The sequence below is a fragment of the Neoarius graeffei genome, chromosome 7 (assembly GCF_027579695.1).
Source record: "Neoarius graeffei isolate fNeoGra1 chromosome 7, fNeoGra1.pri, whole genome shotgun sequence".
Classification (NCBI taxonomy): Eukaryota; Metazoa; Chordata; class Actinopteri; order Siluriformes; family Ariidae; genus Neoarius; species Neoarius graeffei.
Window position 1 is genome coordinate 38,613,871 of NC_083575.1, and position 26,569 is coordinate 38,640,439.

The 26,569-nt window shown below is 43.8% G+C and overlaps 2 protein-coding genes across 4 annotated transcripts in view; both read right to left on the reverse strand.

Annotated features, from left to right (window-relative positions):
- Positions 1–26,569, reverse strand: part of ttc7a (tetratricopeptide repeat domain 7A) — a 99,720-nt gene that overhangs the window by 51,601 nt on the left and 21,550 nt on the right. For 2 of the 3 annotated variants that reach the window (XM_060925601.1, XM_060925602.1), the window contains exons 4-7: positions 21,787–21,917; positions 21,461–21,585; positions 7,754–7,832; positions 7,462–7,631 (exon numbers count right to left, since the gene is read on the reverse strand). In XM_060925601.1, coding sequence (XP_060781584.1) covers positions 7,462–7,631; positions 7,754–7,832; positions 21,461–21,585; positions 21,787–21,917 — 505 coding nt within the window. Of the gene's footprint in view, positions 1–7,461; positions 7,632–7,753; positions 7,833–16,511; positions 16,862–21,460; positions 21,586–21,786; positions 21,918–26,569 lie in introns of those variants that run through there. The other variant, XM_060925603.1, reaches the window with a different exon arrangement.
- LOC132889279 (uncharacterized) lies at positions 16,905–21,017 on the reverse strand. Its single transcript, XM_060925605.1, has 2 exons — positions 19,800–21,017; positions 16,905–16,990 (listed from the first exon to the last, which is right to left on the reverse strand). Exon 1 carries the CDS (start codon positions 20,843–20,845, stop codon positions 19,970–19,972), a length of 876 nt encoding a protein of 291 aa, XP_060781588.1. The 5' UTR covers positions 20,846–21,017; the 3' UTR covers positions 16,905–16,990; positions 19,800–19,969.

Below are 26,569 nucleotides of genomic sequence, written 5' to 3' on the forward strand. Positions count from 1 at the left end.
CACACCGCCCGGGCAACGAAGGAGTGGCTTCGTAAGAAGCATTTCAAGGTCCTGGAGTGGCCTAGCCAGTCTCCAGATCTCAACCCCATAGAAAATCTTTGGAGGGAGTTGAAAGTCCGTGTTGCCCAGCGACAGCCCCAAAACATCACTGCTCTAGAGGAGATCTGCATGGAGGAATGGGCCAAAATACCAGCAACAGTGTGTGAAAACCTTGTGAAGACTTACAGAAAACGTTTGACCTCTGTCAGTGGCAACAAAGGGTATATAACAAAGTATTGAGATGAACTTTTTTTATTGACCAAATACTTATTTTCCACCATAATTTGCAAATAAATTCTTGAAAAATCAGACAATGTGATTTTCTGGATTTTTTTTCTCATTTTGTCTCTCATAGTTGAGGTATACCTATGATGAAAATTACAGGCCTCTCTCATCTTTTTAAGTGGGAAAACTTGCACAATTGGTGACTGACTAAATACTTTTTTGCCCCACTGTATGTATTTGTGTGTCTGTGCGAGTGTGTACACAATAAAGATGGGTGACAAATTCAAAATAAAAAAAAAAAAAAAAAACAGTTGGTCAAGTTGATCTAAATTTACATCCAGATTTCTGTAAAGATGCTTTGTGACAATGTATACTGTTAAAAGTGGTACCAAAAAAAAAAAACAGAACTGAATTGAAGTGAAGTGTCTTAGTGAGATGCTAGGCCACCACAAACTGCCAGAATAGCTTCAACACTCTTTGACATAGATTCTACAAATCACTGGAGCTGAACTAGACGGATGAACACCATACTTCCAAACAGTGGTGGTTCTGCCTTATATGACTATGAATATTTCAGAAGTGCCCCTGAACTTGCATTGAAACACAGTAACCTATAGCAGTCTGACGCCCTAAATACCATCCATCCATCCATCCATCCATTATCTATATCCGCTTATCCTGTGCAGGGTCGTGGGCAAGCTGGAGCCTATCCCAGCTGACTATGGGCGAGAGGCGGGGTACACCCTGGACAAGTCACCAGGTCATCGCAGGGCTGACACAGAGTTCACACTCACATTCACGGTCAATTTAGAGTCACCAATTAACCTAACCTGCATGTCTTTGGACTGTGGGGGAAACCGGAGCACCCGGAGGAAACCCACGCAGACACGGGGAGAACATGCAAACTCCGCACAGAAAGGCCTCCGTCGGCCGCTGGGCTCGAACCCAGAACTTTCTTGCCGTGAAGTGACAGTGCTAACCACTACACCACCGTGCCGCCACCTGAAGTACATTTGTTGCATATACATGTCATTATGCAAACGAACCGTACAACCTCCTTGGCATAGTGCATAAGACACACACCAAAAGACTCAATATATCACAAAAGCTACAAAATATCAGTATAAGATAGATGTCGTTTCACTTAGTGTACAGCACTAAATTCGCCTTACTGAACTAAGGACCTAGTCAGTACAATCAGAGAAAACCTTTATGATGTCACCTCAATGAAATTAATAATCAATAATGCACTAATTAGGAGTAATCATTTTGCTACAGGCATCATGATCAAACTGTGTGAAATTATATCCAGTGTTATGTAAGCAAGTTGGACAGAAAACAGATTGTTTCCTTATGTGTAATAGCAAGCAACATATAAGTATCGTACTAGCCTATTTTATTACATGCAGAAAATTATCATAAAAGAGATGACAAAGATTGATACCTTTATCTTTTACATTTCTCCTCTGATTTTACTAACTGTATTAGTCCTGTACAAAGGTAGAGGTAAATTCCCCCCCTCCCCTTAAGTTGGTCAACCCCCGCCCCCCTACCGCCCCATCTCGTACTGAATGGGAGACCAGGAAGTAACCTGCCTAGCTCACAAACTAGAATCAGGGCACCACTCTGACAGGTTAATTGACCCACATGGTGACATGATATCAATGATGACAGATGAGTGACAGAAAACCGATTGTACAAATGTCACCATTCTGGGTTTTTTTGTTTTGTTTTTTTCATGTGAGCGTCCCGGCAAGATGGCTGCCCATGTCACCCATACCGCCAAGTCCACCACTGCTTCCAAAAGATATTCCCTCAGCTGATATATTTATGGGGCGGCAGAGTTGTGCAGTGGTTAGCACTATTGCTTGTCGGCCAAATGGGGCCTTTCTATGTAGAGTTTGCATGTTCTCCTCATGCCTGTGTGGGTTTCCTCCAGGCACTTCAGGTTCCTCTCACAGCCATCCTCACACATGTGGATTAGGTCAACTGGGTACTCTAAATTGCCCATAAGTGTGAATGTGAGTGTGAATGGCTGTCTGTCTCTCTGTGTTAGCCTGTGATTGACTGGCGACCTGTCCAGGATGTACCCCGTCTCTCACCCAATGTCACCTGGGACTGGCTCCAGCTCACCCATGACCCGCAATAGATAAGCAGTATAGAAAATGAATGAATGTATGAATGATTTAGTTATAAATGGTGGAGGAGAGTACTGTCATATCAGACAGGCATACTGTCAGCATGGAAGGGACCAGGGGTTTAATTGGGCCGGGGCTGTCCGGGGCTGAGCCCCGGCACATAAGCTCGGAGCGGATGGCATATGATCACGCACACATCAAAAGCAACAAACCCTTTTCACGATTTTCAGTTCTGAATAATTAAATATCGTTTTATTAATCAATAAACCCATGACTTTTATGAGATAGATCATAGTTTTCCTGATAAGACGACCTGTCAAAGCTATTTAGAACAGAACTTGCGATCAGAGATTCTGGTTTCTGGAACACTGCGTGGGTTGCCAATTCCGCTTTTTATAAGTGACTTTGGGGTTTCTTTTTTTGTGAGCTCGCTTTAAAAAAAAATCAGAAGTCGTGGTTTGCGGGTTTTTGGGCTTGTGTTTCAGTGTTGTGACTTGTTTATAATTTTCTCCGTACACCGTCTCCCCTTTTACCTGTATACGAACATAATCATTATCATATTTTTTATTATTAAAAACAAAATATCAAATAATACTGAAGAGGGGAAAAATAATACTGATCTAAATATGTTGTGTTTTTATTTTTAGACAGTATGTGTTTAGCAAAACACATACTGTCTAAAAATAAAAACACAACATATTTAGATCAGTATTATTTTTCCCCTCTTCAGTATTATTTGATATTTTGTTTTTAATAATAAAAAATATGATAATGATTATGTTCACTGTATTGTTAATATTATTAGTGTTTTATTATTTATTGTTAATATTTAATTTAATGTTAATTTATTATTATTTATTGTTAATATTATTAGTGTATTATTAGTGTAATTATTATTGTTATTATTATGTATTCAATTATTTATTTGGCATGTGGTGCTTTTTGTATTGTCTAGAACATACATAAGATGAGCATATTATAGCAGCAAAATAGAAGCACAATCATTTGAATGCAGCAAAACTTTTGCTGCATTCAAATGATTGTGCTTCTATTTTGCTGCTATAATATGCTCATCTTATGTATGTTCTAGACAATACAAAAAGCACCACATGCCAAATAAATAATTGAATACATAATAATAACAATAATAATAAATGCTTCCAATGTTATAGTGTTGTTTGTATTTGGTTGCATTCACTGCATGAATATATTTGATTGACAATTTGACTGACAGTGTTTTGGCATATTTAACATTTATCCTCCAAAATAAATCAACTGTTTTGGTTTAAGATTGTGCAAGCCTTCAAATTTTCTCACTGAACATTTCTCCTTCACATTTTTCACCTGTAGGCATGTGACAAGATTTAACATGATATTGCTCAACCTACCTCTGTAAAGTCAGCTAACAACTTATTAAAATGCACCAGAATTCAGCAAATAACATGTATGATAATAAAAAACTTCTGGGGGAGGACCCCCAGACCCCCCACTAATCATTTCCTTCAAACCAATGTACAACAACCTGTACAATCTGTTACATTGGCCAACCAATCTACATTCAAACTGCCATAATGTGTAGGGGGGCACTACAAGACACACATAGGCCTACAACACACAGATAAGGTGTATATCTCTGTGCAATATGATATGGTTATCAAATTAGAGGGTTATTTTCCAAAAAGTATATTGGGGCAGGGCGGCGGGGGCAGGGGCGGGTACGAGGCAGAGCCCCCCCACATAACCAATCCCAATGTAACCCCTGGAAGGGACCACTCCCATCAGAGTCGAAATGTTTTATTATAATACAAAGGTGATCAGTCAGAATCACTTTGCATTGATTTACAGAGACTCTTCTCTCTAATATCACAAACAGACCCAAAGCATGCCAGAGAAATCCCCCCACAGCATTAAAGGGTCATCTGTCTGACAAAACTTTTTAAACTTGCTTTATTTCTTAATTAACATGTTATTCAATTATGTTTTCGGTTTTATTAACCTTATATCGTGACTCGTATTGGCATATTATATTACACTTATCGGCCTTTTCAGTTTTTAGCCATGTTGAATGTAGTTCGTATGGTCCACGGCAGGCATCACTTATCCGCGCGATCTTCACAAGACTTGTGCGAGACTTCAAACGTGAAGTATCAGCACCGCCATTTTGAAAACCGTTTACACAGCAGCCACATGGCCATATCATTCCAATTTAGATTAATTTCGAGATTTGCCAGCTTCATAATTGATGGAGATTATTCCATACGACTTCAAACCACTGGTTAAATTAAAAAAAAAAAAAAACGCTTTCAGACACTAGTCCATCACGCTGGTATTTACGTCATTACTGTCTAATAATACGGGCATCTCGTTGGGTGGTGGGAGGTGAGAGGACCAAGCGCGGCCTGCGTCTTCCACCAGTAAGAGCCTACATGGACGACATGACCATCATTACAACAACAAAACCTTGCACCAGACGACTGCTCCATAAACTCCAAGAAAACATCGAATGGGCAAGAATACAATTCAAACCAAGCAAGTCATGCAGCATCTCCATCGTGGAAGGCCAACTAAGAGGCGAGCGATTTTACATCAGCGAGAAACCAATTCCAACAGTCCTCAAGAAGCCCATTAAGAGCCTTGGGCGATGGTATAATGCAGACCTTAAAGACACTCAGCAACTCCAGCAACTTCAGCAGGATGTGGCTAATGGCCTTAAGCAAAGTGACAACACTGCACTGCCAGGGAAGCTGAAGCTGTGGTGTTTCACTTAGTGAAACGAGGTTTCACTTAGCCATGCCAATCGCTTGGAAAGGCTAGTGAACACGTATGTGAGGAAATGGCTTGGGCTTCCGAAGTGCGTCAGCAGTGTTGGACTGTACTGTAAAGGAGCCCTGTCACTGCCTATCTCAAGTCTGGTGGAAGATTTTAAGTGTGCGAAGGTGAGGCTGGACATGTCCCTTGCTGACTCTCGGGACCCCATGGTAAGAGGTGCCACTCCTACCCTAGCAACTGGGAGGAAGTGGACCCCTGCCACAGCGGTGCTACAGGCCAAATCTGCCCTCCTGCATCGGGACGTAGTGGGCCACGTCCAACAAGGAAGAGCAGGATTTGGCCTTGGAGCTATGACACCTCTCTGGCAGAAGGCATCTATAACTGAGCGTCGCACTTTGGTGGTGGAGGAAGTGCGACGACAGGAAGAAGCAGCCAGATGCTCCAAAGCTGTGGCACAAGCCAAACAGGGCCGCTGGATGAGGTGAGAGGGGGTTGAGAGGAAGAAACTAACATGGAGCGAGCTTTGGGGCATGGAGTCCAACCGGTTGAGTTTCATCATCCGAGCTACATATGATGTCCTACCCTCTCCCACTAATCTGCACCTGTGGCTTGGAAAGGACCCATCTTGCCCCGTGTACAACCCCTGCAACACTCAAACACATTCTGGTTGGCTGCAAGACTAGCCTCACTCAAGGCAGATACACTTGGAGACATAACCAAGTTCTCAAGTGTTTGGCCGACAAACTTGAGTGTAAGAGAGTAGCAACTAACAGCAAGCTCGTCAGCATCCAGAATGCGCACAGTCACCAGCCACTGTTTGTGCGGGAGGGCGATAAGCGTGGGGGGGGGGGGCCCTCAAGCGTGGATCTGTCCCCACTGAATGCAGCCAGGAACTGGCAGATGAGAGTGGATCTAGACCAGAGGCTCATCTTCCCTCCAGAGATTGCAATAACAACCCTTCGTCCAGACATCGTCCTCTGGTCTAATTCCTGCCGGCTTGCCTACATCATTGAGCTAACAGTTCCCTGGGAGGATGCCCTTGAAGAAGCCTTTGAGCGCAAGAAGCTGCGTTATGCTGACCTTGCAGCTGAGGCAGAGGACAAAGGTTGGAAGATAAGGGTGCGTCCAGTGGAGGTGGGCTGCAGGGGCTTTGTGGCAAGCACAACAGCAAAGCTCCTTAGGGAGATTGGAGTCAGGGGGCAGGCGCACAGACAAGCCATCAAAGAACTGGCCAACACTGTAGAGAGAACAAGCCATTGGTTATGGCTGAAGAGAGGCGATACCATCTGGGCTGCTAGGAACAGCTAGCAGCGGGACACACACCCAGGCCTGATCAACCTGTGGTGGGCCTGCCTCAGCAGAGGGTGTATTGTGTTAAGTGGCCGAAACACCCGGTGATGCTCAGGTACACAACTGACGATGTGTCCCGGTGTAAAAGCTGTGTAGCACCCACCCGTCCTACAAATGGTGCAAATATTGGGATATGTAACATCAAGTCCTTTCAATGAATCTTGTCACACAATTAAAACGTGCCAGATCAGTCGGCTGGTGGGTTTTCAAAATAATAAATACATGCATGTATTTTTTGTGATAAATCCATATTATACTGAGTGTATTTACCACATTAATCAATACAAAGTACCTGCATCTTTCAGTTCTTTTAAATCAAGGCTGAATACTTTCTTCTTTGCCGCTGCCTTTTATTAAATCATATTTAAGACTTTTAATTTGATTTCTTTCAGTGCGACCGCAATGCATGATGGGATATATCGCTTTGGTTAGTGACCATCATTGTAAACTACTTTTTGTGATGCATTGTGGGATACTTTGAGTGCATTATAGGGTGTAAATAATCCTCACTAAGGTTTCGGACAGCACTACAAAATGGCGTCCCCACTATATAGTGCCCTATATAGTGAATAGGGAGCGATTTCGGACACAGGGAAAACTTCCGGCTTGATTACGTCAGCATTCAAAAGAGGGCGCGCGCGTCTTTTGACAACGTTGGCAGATGTTGGTCACTTTGAGTTCCGCTGTACGTTTTATTTCCGTCCTATGATTTCTCGCACAGGTCTCAGCGAATCTCGTTTACGGCCACTGCTTTGACATATAGACCGATATATTACAGAGCGTATTTCAAACACTCATAACTTGCTATAGCAGTGACAGAATAGCTATCAAAAATGCATTTCTATATTTAATAAAATGAGATAAATAGAATTTTGATAATAAACAATTTGCCTTCAGTTCCCCTTTAATGTCTGTGTAAGAACGTGTGTGTGTGTCTCACCCCTCTGTGCTATAGTATTGTGGTGGTCTTGAGGAAGGGTAGATGGCATCTTTTGGGTGTGTGGCTCCTTCCTTGTGCAGCCAGGTGGGAGGTGGAGGTGAAAGTGGCCCCCAGTAGCTTTCCTCACTGACTGAACTCAGCAACACCTCTGCCAGCTTCCTTGCTACTGTCTGCACAATAACAAGTGTTGTGTAAGAGACAGGGAAGACACCAAAAGTAAAAATAAACCATGTTTTGTTGGAAAGTCTGTTTTTCTATTATTAGGTTTGCTGTCTGATCTAATACCTCTCACCTTCCGAAAATTCTGAGACCCACGGCTCTCCACCACCCTCAAGACCTGACGCAACTGGTTAGTCCCCTGAACCAAATGACTAATGGCCACACACACACACACACACACACACACACACACAGAGTGACAGAAGGAAGGATTTAGTAGAGGTTAAATAGAACACTCCTCTTGTGAGTACAGAAGGAAGACAAGAATAGCCAGGAAGATGATGATGATGATGATGATACCAAGACCAAGCTCTGCTGTGAAAACAAGAAATGAATCACGTTCAAGATACTGATAAGGAGATGAAGGCAGAAGAGATTGAACACCCTCTAATGTCTCACTGAAGTATGAAAAACATGTTCAGCTGACCCAAACCTATATAGCTCCATCCATAGGGAGCCACTGACCCCTGCTGGACATAATAATATCTCATCCAACTCAGACCGGGGCCTTAAAGTGCATATCCTGGACCAATTTCTGGGTTTTTTTTTTTTATTATTATTTATTTATTTAACATAGACAGAATTACATGTTATGGCAATTGGCATCAAACAAAGGCACAATAATAATTCAGTACAATAAGAATAAGGAGTGTACAGGCATAATCATATGGACATCACAATCTATTCTCTCCAAGCCAACCCACATACCCCTTTTGTCAGTGTCTCTAAACAGTCAGGGCCCAGGTAAGTCATAAATGGCCCCCAAATTTTGTCAATCTTGTAGGGTTCCTCTTTTAAGTAAAAGCTGAGGGCCTCAAGTGGCATGAGTTCCAATACCCCATTTATCCACTGTGTTACATTGGGGGGCTTTTCTGACACCCATTTTAACAGAATACATCTTCTGGCACAGAAAAGCAAAATTTTTACAAGTATCAACTTGTTAACAGAGATATCTGGGGGGTAGTCCATACCCAGGATACAAAATAAAGGAGAGATGTGAATTGTTTTACCCACAATGACATTGATTTTCTTGAGTACATCTCCCCAAAATTTATTAACGTGTACACAATCCCACAGGCAGTGAATGTATGAACCTTCCTCAATCTTGCACTTATTACAGAACTTTGATAGATCCGGGTTCATTTTATTACGTCGCAATGGGGTGATATGTAGTCTGTGTGTGATTCTAAATTGTAACTCCTTTGCTTTATTAGTGGTAAAACACCCGTTTAGATTAATCCACAACTCGTCCCAATCTTCTGTTTGTATTTGAACACCAAAGTCAGCCTCTCATTTTGAATGAACTTTCGTTGTGTTCTCTTTCATCATCTTGCAGAACTCTGAATAAATTCTTGTAACTAATTTTGAGTCATTTTCGCCAATCTCCAGAGAGGAAGTTGTACAACTAGTCTGACACTGCTTGAGAGTGTTTACAACATAGTTACGCAGTTGGAAATATCTAAAAAGTTGTGTGGCTGGTATTTCTTTTCCAGTTGTTAGCTGATTAAAGCTCAACATTGAGCCATTTATCCATATATCCCCTAATGTCCTAATGCCTTTGTCATACCACACACTGAAAGAACCTTTCTCAAGACTGGGAGGGAAATCTGGATTTAAATGTAGTGGGGTCAATAGAGATGTGACTTTATCCTGGCCTTCTATTTTCCTTATCAACCTCCAAACTTTAAGAGTGTTTTGTAAAAGAAAATCTCCCTTGACAGCTGAGCTTGCCCATTTCTTTGATGTGTATAGAATGTTCTTTAAAGGTATAGGGGATATTTTCTCAGACTCGATATCCAGCCATGTGGATTCTGGATCTTCCTGAAACCAGTCTCGAATATATCTGCATTGGCATGCCAATTGGTATAACTTAATGTTGGGAACAGCTAGTCCACCCTTCTCTACTGGGAGTTGTAATCTTGCCAATTTCAATCTTGAGCCTTTGTTGCGCCATAGAAAAGATATGAGTGCACTATTTAACTCTTTAGAGGATGCGCGTGTCAATAGTATTGGAACCATTTGGAAGGGGTATAATAGACGTGGGAGTATGTTCATTTTGAATAGGTGCACCCTACCCAAAAGTGAAAGTGGTAGACCAGACCAGCGAGCAAGGTCTTGTTTAATACGGCGAATAAGGGGAACAAAATTAGCCTTATACAGATCAGGTAAGAGAGGGGTGATATGAATGCCTAGATATGTAAACCCTGAGGGGGACCATTTAAATGGGGAGGCATCAGCAGAGACACAGGGATTCTGCTTGGAGAGAGACATTGCCTTTGATTTTAGGTAATTGATCTCATCTCATCTCATCTCATTATCTCTAGCCGCTTAATCCTTCTACAGGGTCGCAGGCAAGCTGGAGCCTATCCCAGCTGACTACGGGCGAAAGGCGGGGTACACCCTGGACAAGTCGCCAGGTCATCACAGGGCTGACACATAGACACAGACAACCATTCACACTCACATTCACACCTACGGTCAATTTAGAGTCACCAGTTAACCTAACCTGCATGTCTTTGGACTGTGGGGGAAACCGGAGCACCCGGAGGAAACCCACGCGGACACGGGGAGAACATGCAAACTCCACACAGAAAGGCCCTCGCCGGCCCCGGGGCTCGAACCCAGGACCTTCTTGCTGTGAGGCGACAGCGCTAACCACTACACCACCGTGCCGCCGGTAATTGATCTTGTATCCAGAAAATGTAGAAAACATATCGATGAGTTCAATAATGCGACGGATAGAGTCCGTGGGTTTGCTTATATATAATAGGATGTCATCAGCATAAAGTGAAATTTTATGCTGCTTCATTTGTGTCTGGATACCTTTAATGCAAGAATCTGTGCGAACAGCCTCTGCTAATGGCTCTATGGCCAGTGCAAAGAGGAGGGGTGACAATGGACATCCCTGAGCAGTACCCCGCCCAAGTGGAAAGACATTAGAACGTTTGCCATTAGTTAGCACACATGCTTTTGGCGCAGCATATAACACTTTTACCCATTTTATAAAATTATCCCCAAGCCAAAAACACTCTAGAATATGAAACAAATAAGGCCATTCTATTCTGTCAAAGGCTTTTTCTGCATTTAGTGACACTACCAATGCCTCGTCTGTCATCCTGGTGCCATACTGTATTAAATTTAAAAGCCTCCTTACATTATTACAAGAGTTGTGACCCTTTATAAACCCTGTCTGGTCAGCAGACACTAGCTGTGGCATCACAGTCTCGAGTCGCACTGCTAATATTTTAGCTAGCAGTTTTCTGTCTAGATTTAACAGGGAGATTGGGCGGAATGATGCACACTCATCTGCTAGTCTACCCTTCTTGTGAATTAGAGATATACAAGCTTCAGTTGCAGAGCTTGGCAGAGTACCATCTTCAAAAGACTGTTCCAGTGCAGAAAGTAGTGGCTCTACTAAGCAGTCTTTAAATTCTTTATAAAATTCTGCTGTGAGCTCATCAGGCCCAGGAGCCTTATTATTACTGAGTTGGCCTACTGCAGTAAGTAGTTCTTCCTTAGTAATGGGGTCGTTGAGTGATTTCCTCTGATCTGAAGAGAGACAGGGCAACTCAGTGTTAGATAGAAAACTCATCATATTTTGTTTGGACTCCTGTGTTGTCTCAGATTTGTATAAATTCTTGTAAAAGGACTGGAAGATGGCATTAATGTCCTTATTATGATATTGTCTATTGCCGTGTTTGTCTTTTATAGCTGGTATAGCCTGTGATTGTATTTTTCGCGTACTAAGTTTGCAAGGTATCTACTAGGCTTATTCCCATACTCATACATCCTCTGTTTACAAAAAAGTAAAGATTTCTCAGCCTCTGAAGTAAGAATGGTCTCAAGGGCTGTTTTAGTTGCATCAAGTTGTAACCGTATTTCAGGTGATGGACTGACATTAAACTTCCTCTGTAAATCTGATAACTGATTTTCCAACTCCAGGCGCTTATTGGCTTGAGGTTTTTTTTGGTGTGCCATGTATGAGATAATGCCCCCTCGTATGAATGCTTTAGATGTGTCCCATAAGAGTTGAGGTTTTACCTCGGGCGTTTTATTGACTGCCATAAAATATTGGAACTGTGCCCTAACAAATATTTTGAAATAGGGGTCTTTTAACAGGTAATTTTTAAATCTCCACCCGCCATGTTGTCTCTCAGCCGAACATGGAATTTCAAGAAACACTGGTGCATGGTCAGATATCACAATATTTCCAATTGAGCATGAAATCATTTTCCCCATTGACACTTTAGGTGTAAAAAAATAATCAATTCTAGAGGAGGTCTTGTGTACATTTGAATAAAATGTATACTCTTTAGCATTGGGGTGCAATGTTCTCCAGGTGTCAAGCAGGCCTAACTCAGAAAGGCATTGCAAGAGAGAGTGACTGAGGTTAGAACTAAGTTGCAGCTTATGGGACTTATCAAGACGATGTAGACAACAATTGAAGTCCCCACCCACCACTGAAGAGGGAAACAACCAGTCTGAAAAAACAGAAAATACATGCGTGTGGAATGTTATTGGGTGGTTTGGAGGGGCATAAATATTCAAAAAAGATGTATATTCTCCATATAAAAGGCCTTTGATTAAAACGTATCGACCTAATTTATCTGTCCTAACCTCCACTTCAGTCAGTGGAAGGGACTTGTGTATCAGAATGGCAACGCCTCTACTCCTACTGTTAAAAGAGGCGTGATATACTTGACCTACCCAGTCTTTTTTTAATTTGAGGTGTTCTGAGTCAGTTAAATGTGTTTCCTGTAACACAGCTATCTGAATCTTCTCCTTTTTGAGATAACATAAGATTTTTTTCTGTTTAATTGGGTTATGAATGCCATGTACATTCCATGAGCACACCTTAAGGGCTGCTATAGCAATACTGACGTATTGAAATGAAGTAAATAATTGTGGTGCACTTAAAAGAATCACTTGTACCCTGCAATCTGCCATTTCTACTGTAGACAACATAAAAATGTTCTGTCCAAACAAGAAGAGAAAAAAACATATACCAAAAGAAGTAACACACAAACAAAACCCCCAAAAACAAAACCCACCTCCCCCCTGACATTTCCATTCTTCCCGTCGAAGTGCACAAGTTGGTGCATTTAGCACTAGAACCAGCGCTCCTTAACATAATATACATTATCAATCTGCAAACATCAATCATTACTCACTATGGAGTTTAACAGACTAGAGCCCTATCAAACAACAGTAACAACGTGACATCTGGTGTCCGAATGTGGTATTTTCCATCCTCCCTTCATTGTGGAATTGTGGACGCATCTTAGACAGCAGTTAACAGGACGTGCGTAATGTTATTGTAAATTGTATTAATTATGCATCAGTCAGCAATTTCACTGTCATGTTCGACCCCAATGGCTTCATCCGGAGTTGTCTCTAGTGCAGGGACGATAGTGTTGGCAAAGAAAATCTCCGCGTCCTCTGGTTTGTCAAAAACTTGTCGCTTACCTCGGAAGGTGATCTGCAGCTTTGCTGGGGGAATCAGGCCATACCATACATCAGGGAGATCTTTCATCTTGGCTTTTACATCCTTGAATGCAGCTCTCTTTTTCGCAACGTCTGGGGGCCAATCCTGGAAAATGTGAATCTTGTTGTTTCGGAAAGTCAGCGCACCCTTCTCCCTTGATCGCCGAAATATTTCTTGTCTCACCTGGTCGTGATGCACCCGTACAATGATCGGTCGAGGGGGGCGCCTGGGGTTTTTAGCAACGAGACTTCGGTGAGCCCTGTCACAGATAGGCAGCTGATTCGGTTGGTTGGGCATGTCTAAAGTCTCGCTGAAAAATTCCTCCATAAACTCTGTAATCCTTGGTCCCTCTGTATCCTCCGGGATGCCTATCACTCCTAAGTTTTGATGGCGACTGCGAGCTTCCAGGTCCTCTAGTCTCTCACTTAGGGTAGCATTTTCTTTAGCTAGCTTGGCACACAGGCTCTCCGATTGTAATGTTCTGGAGTCTATATCTCCCAGCGAGTTTTCAACATCTGTCAAGCGCCCCCCAAAAGACATTACAGTTGATTGTACAGCTGCAATCGAGGTATGAGTCTCTTCCCTGAACTTTTCTATGAGACTCATCACGTTAGCCAAGGTAGGCTCGGTGTCATTAGCCTTCGCCTTGTCATCTGCTTTGGCCCTGGTTAGAGTCGAAGTTTCGTGTTCCCCTGTGGTCTTTCTCGGTTTTGACATTTCACTAGTAAAATGTGTCACTGTGGTTTACACTGGCAGGTGTACAGCTATAAACTATTAGATTTGCATTAAATTATTGTCGAATGTTTCAGGAGCTGGTTTGGGACACGTCTACTCGCTATCCATGCTCAGCAGTGACCCCCAATTTCGTTTTTTTTAATAGGAAAGTATGCCCCTTTACACACTCATCCAGAAGGGTAATTTTGCACAAGGCCATCTGTCTACAGCAGAAAAAAATAAAATAAAACGCGTCTGGAAAAATCCCAAGGGAGTCTGGAGCCAGATTCATGATGTCACCTGCGGAAGCGTCAGCAGGCTGTAAGAGCTTTGCAGTTTCAGTGCACAGCCTGTGTAGACCAAGCGCTCCCATTTCTCTCTCATTGTCCGGTCTTTTGGGAAACAATGAGTACTAATTCCATCAAGATTGGTGTTGCTACACCCTCCTACGATACATCTGTTAACCATTTTAATAATTACATGATAACGTTGAAGAAATTTGCAGAAAACCACCAGGTCGTTTTCTCATAAACAAACCAGCGCTGACGTAGGATTCAGAGGGAGGTGTCCCGCACGCGACGTCACAAAAATCAATGTTTGCCAGGAAATCCAAATGGCAAGTATTTTCAGAGGCGGACCAATTCGTCTCAAATGGCTTGATTTCAACTGAATTTTTTTGGTATTGCGCAAGGTAAAAAAAAAATTGCACAAAATGCAAAATGTGACAGATATTTGACCAAAGTTTAATATAAAATAGGAGAATTACATTGATCCTGCTCCTGAATTTACCCGTGATATGCACTTTAAAGCCAAAAAACCCTAAAAATTAACTCCATTTCCCAATCACGGCAAGTGCCCCCCATACATTAAAATTAAAACTGTACAACAATTTACCCATTTTAAAAGTTACAATATTGCTAAAAATAGGCTGACACACCGTTTACCTTCATAACACAGAGCTATCAAATAAAAGCTTCCAATTCTAATAAAAAAAAAAAAACAGCCTCATCCTTACTGTTCTGTGTGCGTTTGTGTGTGTGTGTGTGTGTGTGTGTGTGTGTGTGTGTGTTGTGTTCACTGCTTCAGTGATCAGGATTATTTTAACAACCGAATGCTTGACATTCTGACATCTTCAGGGTTGTTTACAACAATTTAGAAGCGACGTATCCACTAGATCTCAGCCTCGGTAAGTGATGTGGCGAGTAACTGATGTCACAATCTCAGATTCTCTTGTGTAATTTGTACTCAAAGCATGATATTCAAACCTTGGAGAGAGTAAGATGGCAGTGCCCAGTGACATTTTATTAAAAAAAATTAAAAAAATTATAAATCAGTACACAGTATATAGGTACAAATATGAAAAAAAAATGTAATAATGGAACATGTCTTGTATGGATATCATCTATCAGTATAAAGGAGTTTATTTTTTGGGTTTTGTTTGGCTTTAAAGCTAGACGGCCTTTCGATTTCATAAAATCAGTGAAATTTAGTTCCCTCTGAAATTTGGTCATTGTGATATATGTTTATTTCTGTAATATCTCACAAAATATCAGGCCATTCTGTGGTTGGGACGTTATTTAATTTGAGGAGATTCAAGCTTCGCGCAGTCAAGCAGACAGAGGAAGTCCGTGTGCACATGTGCAGGTTTACCTTGACCGTGCACTGACAGTTACATCATTCTGTCACTAAATGAACAGCTGATCACACTGAGGTGCTCGCTGACCGACGCTATTTACTAGTTTGGTCCTGTGTTTCCTTTCCTTCGCAACATAACGTCTTTTCTTCTCACTTTCCGTTACTGTAGTCAGTCTTCCACGTTTCATTCGCACACTCATGTCCATCATTTTTCTCTCCTGTTTCAAATTTGTATCCCGCAATGCCTTGTGCGAATGGGGAAAGCCCACCACGTGATGCATGATGTAGTATCTTGTATTGGGTCATGGTGAAGCAGGAAAAAATAGTGGAGAATTTAGGGCCATGTGGCCATAAATTCATTAATTGTTCTATTTAAAAAAAATTAAAAACCTAATAAAATTGGAAATCTGTGATTCGAATTCAGTAGCTTTCGGTCCACTAAACAAAAATAACTGGGTGTCAGGGGAAATTCTTTTATGAGCTACCCTTGAAAAATCTGAATGTCAGTCTACCGTTTGCAAATTTTAAGCACACTTTATTGGAAAAATTAGAAAGAAAAAAACAAACTTGTGTATTTCAATCAACTACTTCTATGTGGATATTCTGAAGACAACACAACAAGATTACATAGTAAAAAGAGCAAGAGTGACATATAGTCATGAGGTACATCCAAACCTGGATGTACCTGAATACACACAGTGCTGGAGAGCCTGAGTGTTTGAATTAAGTCTGATTTAAGTCTGTAAGACTTTGAGCGGGTGGGTGGAGCACAGAAGTACGGCAGGCCAGAACTGAGTTGCAAAAACTCTTTACTGTGACACTTTCCAGTCGACACAATCTCCCAGCCACACAGACACGCACACACACACATCAGCCGTCTGGTTGGGGAGAGAGCTCCCTTCCTCTGCTCTCTCTCTCTCCTTATATAGGGCGCGGTCACTGGGATAGAAACACAAACACATTAATTGACATCAAGTGCAGTGATTCTGCCACTTACCTTCCCTGACTCCGCCCTCCGGTCACAGACCGACGCTTGACCATGCCTCCGCTGCCACATACCCCCACCGCCCGACTCAGGCCGGGCAGCCGTCTGGCCTGCAGCCAACTCCCCCCCCCCCTTGACGGGAGAGGAAGTCCACCACGACCATCTGCACCCCCGGCCTGTGGATCACCTTGAAGTTAAAGGGCTGGAGTGCCAGATACCAACGGGTGATCCGCGCGTTGACATCCTTTATGTGGTGGAGCCACTGGAGGGGCGCGTGGTCCGAACAGAGGGTGAAAGGGCATCCCAGCAGGTAGTGGCGGAGGGTGAGGACCGCCCACTTGATGGCTAGGCACTCTATTGTACTCTTTCTCTATTGTGCTGTAGCGCCCCTCAAGCACCGACAGCTTTCTGCTGATGTACAGCACGGGGCGATCCTCCCCCTCCATCTCCTGGGACAGAACAGCCCCCAGCCCTCTGTCCGACGTGTCCGTCTGCAACATAAAGGGGAGAGAAAAGTCAGGGGAGTGTAACAGTGGCCCCCCCAGACAGTGCAGCCTTCACCTCAGAGAAAGCCCGCTGGCATTGCTCCGTCCACTGGACCGGATCTGGTGCCCCCTTTTTAGTGAGATCAGTCAGCGGGCTGGTGACGTCCGAATAATTAGGTATAAACCTACGATAGTAGCCAGCCAGCCCCAGGAACTGTCTCACCCTCTTTTTGGTCTTGGACCTCGGGCAGGCCGCAATCGCTACTGTCTTGTTAATTTGGGGACGCACCTGCCCATTGCCCAAGAGGAAGCCCAGATACCGTACTTCCACCTGCCCAATCGCACACTTCTTCGGGTTGGCTGTGAGACCTGTTCACCTCAGCGACCCAAGGACGGCCCTCAGGTGTTGCAGATACCGCAGTCAGTCATTACTATAGATTATGATGTCGTCTAAGTATGCGGCCGCATAGGTGGCGTGGGGGCGGAGGACCCTGTCCATAAGCCGCTGGAACGTAGCGGGCGCCCCAAACAGCCCAAAAGGAAGTGTGACAAATCGGTGTAAGCCAAACAGTGTGGAAAAGGCCGTTTTTTCTCGGGATAGTGGAGTCAAGGGGATCTGCCAATAACCCTTTGTCAAATCCAGTGTCGAATAAAAGCGAGCCGTGGCTAGTTGATCCAGCAACTCGTCAATACGAGGCATTGGGTATACATCGAACTTAGATACCGCGTTGACTTTTCTATAGTCGGCACAGAACCGGACCGACCCGTCGGCCTTGGGAACCAAGACCACCGGGCTGCTCCAGTCACTGTGGGACTCCTCGACGATGCCCATTTCGAGCATGGCCTCAAGTTCTTCCCGAACCACCTTTTTCTTGTGTTCAGGTAGCCTGTAAGGGCGTCTACGCACTACCACCCCCGGGGGCATCTCAATGTGGTGTTCTATGAGGCGGGTATGGCCGGGCAGGGGCGAGAATACGTCCGAAAATTCGGTCTGTAACTGGGCAACCTCCGTGAGTTGGGTTGGGGAGAGGTGGTCTCCACAGGGGACCGGAGAGGTAAGCGATGTCAATGTTCCCTTTTGAACCCCTGGCCCCAGCTCCGCCTTCTCCGGAACCAATGACACCAACGCCACGGGGACCTCCTCGTTCCAGAGTTTGAGCAGATTGAGGTGGTAAATCTGTAGCGCCCCACCCCTGTCCGTTCACCTCACCTCGTAGTCGACTTCCCCGACTCGCCATGTGACCTCAAAGGGTCCTTGCCACTTGGCAATCAATTTGGAGCTCGACGTGGGCAACAGTACAAGTACTTTATCTCCCGGTGCGAACTCCCTAAGGCGCGTACCCCTGTTGTACAGGTGGATTTGCCGTTCTTGGGCCTGCCGCAAATTCTCCTGGGTTAGGTGTGCGAGTGTGTGGAGTTTTGTGCGCAGGTCGATAACGTATTGAATTTCATTTTTGCTCAGTGAAGGTCCCTCCTCCCAATTTTCCCGCAGTACATCTAGGATGCCACACGGCTTATGCCCATATAATAATTCGAACGGGGAGAACCCCGTGGAGGCTTGTGGGACCTCTCGCACTGCGAATAACAGGGATTCAAGCCATTTATCCCAATTGCGTGCGTCCTCGCATACAAACTTTTTAATTATGTTCTTGAGGGTGCGATTGAACCATACGACTAAACCGTCCATTTGTGGGTGATAAACGCTGGTGCGGATCGGCTTAATTCCCAGTAACCCATACAGTTCGCACAGTGTGCATGACATAAACGAAGTGCCTTGATCAGTCAGAATCTCTTTGGGGATTCCGACTCGGGAGATGACATGGAAGAGTGCTTCCGCAATACTACGTGCTGAGATATTGCGAAGAGGCACTGCTTCCGGGTATCGCGTTGCATAGTCCACCAGAACTAAAATAAAGCGATACCCTCGTGTTGACCGATCTAATGGCCCTACGAGATCCATCCCAATTCTTTTGAACGGGGTCTCGATTAATGGTAGAGGGCGCAAAGGCGCTTTTGGAATGGCCACTGGATTTACTAATTGGCATTCGTGGCATGCCATACACCACCTACGGACATCGCCGCGAATCCCTGGTCAATAGAACCGGGCCATTATTTGGGCTAGTGTCTTACCCTGCCCCAAGTGTCCAGCCATGGGATTAAAGTGAGCCGCCTGGAATACCAATTCCCGGCGGCTCTTTGGGATCAAAAGTTGTGTAATCGACTCCTTAGTCTGAGTGTCCTGCGTCACTCTGTATAATCTATCCTTCATAATGGAAAAATAGGGGAAGGAAGGGGGGGCGTTTGGCTGGAGCGTTTGACCATCGATTACTCTCACTTGGTCAAACGCATGCCGCAGAGTTTCGTCTCGCGACTGCTCTAACGGGAAATCCACGAGGGATTCCCCAAGAGAAGGAGGAGGAGCCGGCTGCTCCTCACTCTGACGCGGTGATGACGTAGACGGCTCTGTGACAGTTGCTCCCACCAATGCCACACCGGGACCTCCCCCCGCTAAACTATGGCAGGACCCGCTCTTCACTAAATGAGTCATTAATGCCCGAAATCCCAGCCAATCAGTCCCCAAAATTATCGAGTGGGTAAGGCGAGGATTAACCGCCGCCTTTACACTACATTTTTCCCCTCGAAATAGAATGTGGACCGACACTAAAGGGTAGTTGTGAACATCCCTGTGCACACACAACACCTTCACCAATTGTGCTCCCCCCAATGCCTCGCCTTGCACCAGGCTTTGGTGGATTGAGGTCTGATTACAGCCGGAGTCCACCAAAGCCTGATACGTATCCTCTTGGACACTCACCGGTATGCGATACGCTCCAGCCCAATCGAGGGCGGTTCCTGGTGCGTCGGGGATCCGGACCACCGTGCCCACCTCCATTGCTGAGCACTGATGCTGGAGGTGCCCGAGCTCCGTGCAGCGCCAGCAAACCGGCCCGGGCTCTCTCTCTGCACTGGCGCTCTGGGGCTCACTCACCTGAGGGGGGAGAGAGACAGACACGGAAGCGGGAAACGGGAGGGCACCGCGGGTGCGGCGGGCCAGCTGGGGTGGAGCCGGCCCCCGCCTCTGCGGTGGGGGAACGGGGCAAGGATGAGACACAGAAGGGGAGGGGGAGAGAGAGAGGAGAGAGGAGAAGAGGAGATCTGCGATCCTGCCGTGGGAACAGCCGCCAAATGATCCTCCGCCAACTCGATGGCCTGATCCAGCAATGCCAGGCGATGGCACTGGACCCACTCCACGGTCCCTTTGGGAGGTCGGGTGATGAACTGCTCCAGTGTCACCAGATCGACGATTCCCTCGGCGTCGCGGTTGTCAGCCCTCAGCCACCGCCGGCAAGCATCCCGGAGTTGCTGGCCAAACGCGAACGGGCGGCCGACCTCCTCTAGGCATAGAGCCCGGAAGCGCTGGCGTTGTTGTTCTGGGGTGTGCCCCACACGCTGGAGGACGGCCTGGCACAGGTCCGCGTAGACCAGCCGGCTGTTGGCGGGGAGCTGTAGCGTGGCCAGCTGCGCCTCGCCCATTAGCAGGGGGAGGAGGCGCGCCGCGCGTTGTTCCACTGGCCAGCCCCAGGCCTCTGCTGCTTGCTCGAAGAGTGCTAGGAAGGCCTCGGGGTCGTCGTGCGGGCCCATCTTCATTAGGGTGAGGTGGGGAGGGCCCGCGGCGGTGGAGGTGGTGGACCCTGCCGACGCGAGGAGGTGCCGGAACGCCTGACGATCTTCCTGTTGCGCCAGCACCAGGGCCTCGAACCTTTGCGCTTGCTCCTTTCGGAGGGCGACCAGCGCCTGGTGCTGGCACTGTTGGCCCGTGGTGAGGGCGTGGATCAGGTCCGCGAAGGGGGAGGACTCCATGGGGCTGTTCTCTTCTGTGCTCGTTCCCGGGTTTCGGCAACACTGTAAGACTTTGAGCGGGTGGGTGGAGCACAGAAGTACGGCAGGCCAGAACTGAGTTGCAAAAACTCTTTATTGTGACACTTTCCAGTCGACACAATCTCCCAGCCACACAGACATGCACACACACATCAGTCGTCTGGTTGGGGAGAGAGCTCCCTTCCTCTGCTCTCTCTCTCCTTATATAGGGCGCGGTCACTGGGACAGACACACAAACACGTTAATTGACATCAGGTGCAGTGATTCTGCCACTTACCTTCCCTGACTCCACCCTCCGGTCACAGACCGACGCTTGACCACGCCCCCGCTGCCACAAAGTCCCAGTTTCTGAGATTGTTAGATCTGAGACTATGAACTGATTTGAAGGTTTTGAAATCTTTGACTTTGACTTATTTTTGCATTCTCTGTCATAAAAATACACAGTGTGCCACTGGTAAATTCAAAATGCCTTAATTTCTCTTCCATTCAGGACTGGACTTGAGTAGCAGTTTAGGTATTTTGAACTTGACTCTGGATTTGAGACTAACACACACAAAGTGACAGGAGTACAGCACACACACACACACACTTACTCACCCTTTGTGTAGCAGGCAGAGATATGCGCTCTGGAGAGCAGCCTGAAGGAAATAACCTGGGTCCACCTCCACTGGACTCGCTGATACACTGCTTTTGGCTGTCTTGTTACTCATTGTGCAAACAGCCTGTTAAAGCAGCAAAACACCAAGACAGTTAAACAACGAACATTTTATCGCACAAAATCAGGAGGCTATCATACGAAATCCTTAATGCACACACTTCGGTCGAAATGAACAAAAAGAACTATCACGTAAATTTAGAGCAAAAGGCAGATAGCAGACTTAAAAAGGTTGAGTTAATGTCATCTACGTTTTAAACAAAAAGACCTTGTCTAACTCTTGCAGGTAGAGCAGAGCCGTATCACAGGCCTGGAGATAACAGGACAGACATTCTTCCTCTCTCTCAGAGAGACGAACACGTGAGGCAGCAGACACTGTTTGATGGTCCAGAGACAAACCTACAAACAGAGAGACACAGACTTAGAAGTGTCATCTGTCTCTGATAACGGTATAATATTTTCAGCAGTAAAGAATGTACCGTATGGGGAGAATAAAAAAAGAGAGAGAGAACTGTAGTACATTTGATGAAAGGCAAGGACAGGGGGAAAAAAAAAACACACACAAGCTCCTGTGTCCTGTAAACATGTAGTTAATAATTGTTAGTACTTTGTCACATTTCTTTGCACCCCCGAGAAAGAGAGAGAGTGTGTGAGAACATGCCTCCACCAGAGGAGTCATTAATATACAAATAAATCTGTACATAACTCTGAGGCAGCAGGAAGGGAGGAGGGGTGCTGATATCAGGCTTAATCAAATAAGGAACAACCGCCAACGCGGAGGCAGCAAAACACAGCCAGAAAACAGACAGCAGAAAGCCTGTGCTTTGCTGTTGATACCAGAAACCACAAAATCGAGCACCAGAAAGAGCCTGGATCCAGGTTTATTTTATACAAGGGTAAATCTGGTGTTGCTCATATTACTGTGCCTTTATTTTAACAGTGATGAAAATACTTTACTTTGACTTCGACCTTGCTGGATCATACCCATGATGTTCACATAATATACTGTATTTAAAAGCTTAACCCTATGCTAAAACTAAAAATAACTATTTAAAAAAAACAACAACAACAACAACACACATTTACTATATAATTTCAAAGATACCTTAAGCAAATTCTTTATGAAGCATGCTTATAGACGGTGTCAAAAGGTTAAAAACTGATTAATCTTAAAGATTGAAATGAAGATGTTTGTCTTATACACAAATATCCAACACAGAAACTCTAGTATAGTTGTGGCATAAATGATCGTTCATTAATTCATTAATTTCTAAACAAAATGACTCATGATAAGCATTCCATCCCATCTGTTTTCAATATACGTTTCTGGGACAACTATATATAGCCAAGTATTTACAGAAAGTGACGCAGATCTCTACTCATTCCTTCCTGCGTTCAGGGTTTTGTTTTATTTTGGAGAAACTCACACGCACAAATGGAAGTGAATAACCGCAGGATATTTTCATCTCAAATATCCTGGCCCTCATCCTGCAGCTGCTAAGCTGTGGACTCACAAGTCTTACGAGTGCACTTCCCCACAACATTTAAACAGCCGAAAGGAGTTCAGGCTCATACTGTATATGGAAATGTACCTGCTCCCCACTAAACCCCACCACCACCACCACCACACCCCCTACCTCCCAGCTCAAACCTTGGCTGCGTTTGGAAGAGTGTTCCAGATTGGGAAGTCTGCCATTTCTCAAACCTAATTACTGGATGATGGAATACAACAGCCGTGCTGCCAAGTGACACCCTGTTGTAGCTTTCCTTCATTTTCTTTAATCGTAAATACAGTAGATAAAAAAAAGTATACAAAACCCTTGTTAAAATGGCAGGTTAAGCCATGTTAAAATAGAAGAGCACTCAGTAGACTGCATACCTCCGCCAAGCCACATATTATCAACATCAAAACAGGGATGACAGTGGGTCCTGATGAAAAAAGCAGAAAATCTGTAAAATGTCCTGAGGGCGCCGAAGGTGCCCGAAGTAATAAGGGGGGTCCAGGGGGACACCCCCCCATGAAATTTTTTTCAAAATGAGACCTTACACACCCTATTTCCTGCAATCTGAGCTGTAGTTAATTAAAACACCTGATGCCCATTTTCATACTTATTGAAATAAAAACACTATTATATAGAACAATATGTATCAAAATCAATGTGTGTATTGCATTAATTCAAAACAATACGTACATTTTATGGGGACTGGTTATTACTCATTGTCAACATCACTTGTTTTTCTAAAAAATGTCCATTAAAATCCATAGTTATTTACAGTTCCATTAATAATTCAAATTTTCATATATTCAATATATTGAATTAAATAAAAACATTTATATATCTTATTGAGACTGACCTTTTCCTAATGTCCACATTACTTGTATATGATTTCTTCACAATGTCTATTTAAACTTTAAAGTTACAGTTATCAACACTGTCAGCTATAATTCAAATTATTATATATTCAATGTATTGAATCAAACAAATGCATATTTTATGGGGACTGTCTTTATCTTATTGCCCACATCACTTGTATGTTTTCTTCAAAAGGAAGAGCATATGTCTATTCACACTTTTTACAGTTAAATTGTTTACAGTTCCCAGTTATTTTTGAAACAAATTTTCATTAGATCATTTAGAATTCTTCTTCAGCTTCTTGGCCAAAGCCAAAAGCTCATCAGTCCTCTCTTTTTTCCTTTTTCTTTCATTAGCCAGCTCCTCCTGTGTTTTTACATGCTCTAACCTGGCTCTCTTCTGCTCTCTCTCACACTCCTCTCTTGCTTTCCTTTTGCTTTGCTAAACTTGTTTTTTTATACCAGCATCAATTTCACGTACCTTCGCTTCATCTCGCTTGTCAATAGTATTCGGCATCTTCAGAAAACACGCCGATTAGAGGAGCGTATTTTTGATATGCAGCTCACGAACATGTGTAAGTTTTGATAAAAGAAAGCGGCTGTGGGTGTCTTTGTAAAAACTGTTTTGATTGGCTATTATGGTCTCGACATCGATGTTTTGACCAATAACAATGTAGATACTGTAACACGAATTTTACATCACATTCAACGAGATTAAACGAGACTAAAGATGGCGACTTACAAATAATGTGTAAACATCGTTGGAGTTAAGTTTGAACAACATGAAGGAACATACCCCAACCCCCCTCAATTAATAAAAAAAAAATTCTCAACAGATTTGGCATAATATAAAAAGGTTGTTTTTTACTCAGAAAAAGCGGAAATCCGCCGAAAAGCGGAAAACTCTCATCCCTGTCAAAATCAAATCACTCGAACCTAGGATAAAACTACAGCTGTACACCAAATTTCATCAAAATCCATTCACTACTTTTTGAGTTACATTGGGAAAAGACAAAAAAAAACAAATCCTGGATCCAGATACATATCTGGCTTTGCATCAAAATCTATCAATTATTCTTTGGTCCATGACTTAGCTTTCCTCAAAATTTCATCAAAATGCATTCACTACTTTTCAAGTTACACTGGGAATTGTCAGTCAAACAAACAAATGGAGGTGAAAACATAACCTCCTCCAACAAAGTTGGTGGAGGTAAACTTAGTTTAAATAATAATGGTTAAAACCCTTAAACCAAGCTTTTTCACCTTTATTGTGAAATTAGAAAACACAAAATTCAAGTGACAAACAAACAGAACTTTTTAGGGAAAAAAAACCCCAAAAAACAAGTGTGCACACCCTTTTATAACTGGGAATGTGGAAGTGTTCTGAATCAACCAATCACATTCAAATTCATGTTAAATACTAATTAATATACACATGCCATCAACTGATCAACATGCCATCAGTGACTTATTAAACCCAAATTAAGCACAGCTCTTCCTATAGGATTTTCCTGACATCTTCTTGGTATCATCATCATCATCATCATCACTGATTCCCACTAGGCGCTTTATAGGCCTTGGGGTGCTCCTGATATCCTTACGTCAATCAGTTGCATGAAGATGGTCTTCTCCATCGTAATTCTCCTTGCCTGGTGGGTATCTATACCCAATAACTTTTCGACATTGTTCCACACTTTCCGTGGCATTCTGACATCAAATAGCATCTGCTTTTGGAGAGCATCATTATCAAGCCTGCAGATGTGTCCGATGTATTTGAGATGTTGGTGGTAGCAGAAGTTGCGGCTAGGTAGTGTGCTTGTTATCTCGCGAAGGCGTTTGTTTGAGATTTTATAACTCCAGTCCAGTTCGCCTTCCACTTCAGTCCGTTCTTTCCTGCTGGGTGCATTTCTACACTCAAATCCACCTTTCACCATTTTTCTCAGGAAACCATGCCATACAATCTCAATTTTATCCAGTTCCCTTTCCTTCAGAGACCATGCTTGAACACTGTATAGAAGGCGAGAGCGCACACATGTAGTTAGGAATTTCACTCTCATTGTTAACTTTATTCGATGGTCTGTTAACACGTTTTAGCTCATTCCATTTCTGTAAAGTGGCCTTGATCCTTGCATACAGGATCCATTTGATAACATCCAACTGGAAAAGCCATGGGCCACAAAGAGCTTACAAAGCAGGTACAAGATCTCATTGTTGAAAAATATCAATCAGGAGAGGGTTACTAAAGAAACTTTCAAGGCACTGGCTATACCATGCGACACTGCAAAGACAATAATAAACAAGTGGGAAAATATGGCACAACAGTGATATTAATAAGTACACGACGTTCCTCTAAAGCTGATGACAAGACCAGGAGAAACTGATAACATTAAACAAATTGCAGCAATTTCTATTAAGTACTATTTACAGTGGCATGCAAAAGTTTGGGCACCCTTGCTGAAAATGTCTGTTACTGTGAATAGTTAAGTGAGCAGAAGATGAACTGATCACCAAAAGGCATAAGGGTAAAGATGACACATTTCTTTAATATTTTCCGCAAGATTACATTTTTATTTCCATCATTTACAGGCGTAAAATACCAAAAAATGAAAAGGAACTGAAACAAAAGTTTGGGCACCTGACATGGTCAGTACTTAGTAACACCTCCTTTGGCAAGTATCACAGCTTGTAAACACTTTTT

Coding starts and splice junctions, on each gene's coding strand:
- LOC132889279 (XM_060925605.1), bottom strand. CDS start 20,845: ATGGAGTCCTCCCCCTTCGCGGACCTGATCCACGCCCTCACCACGGGC.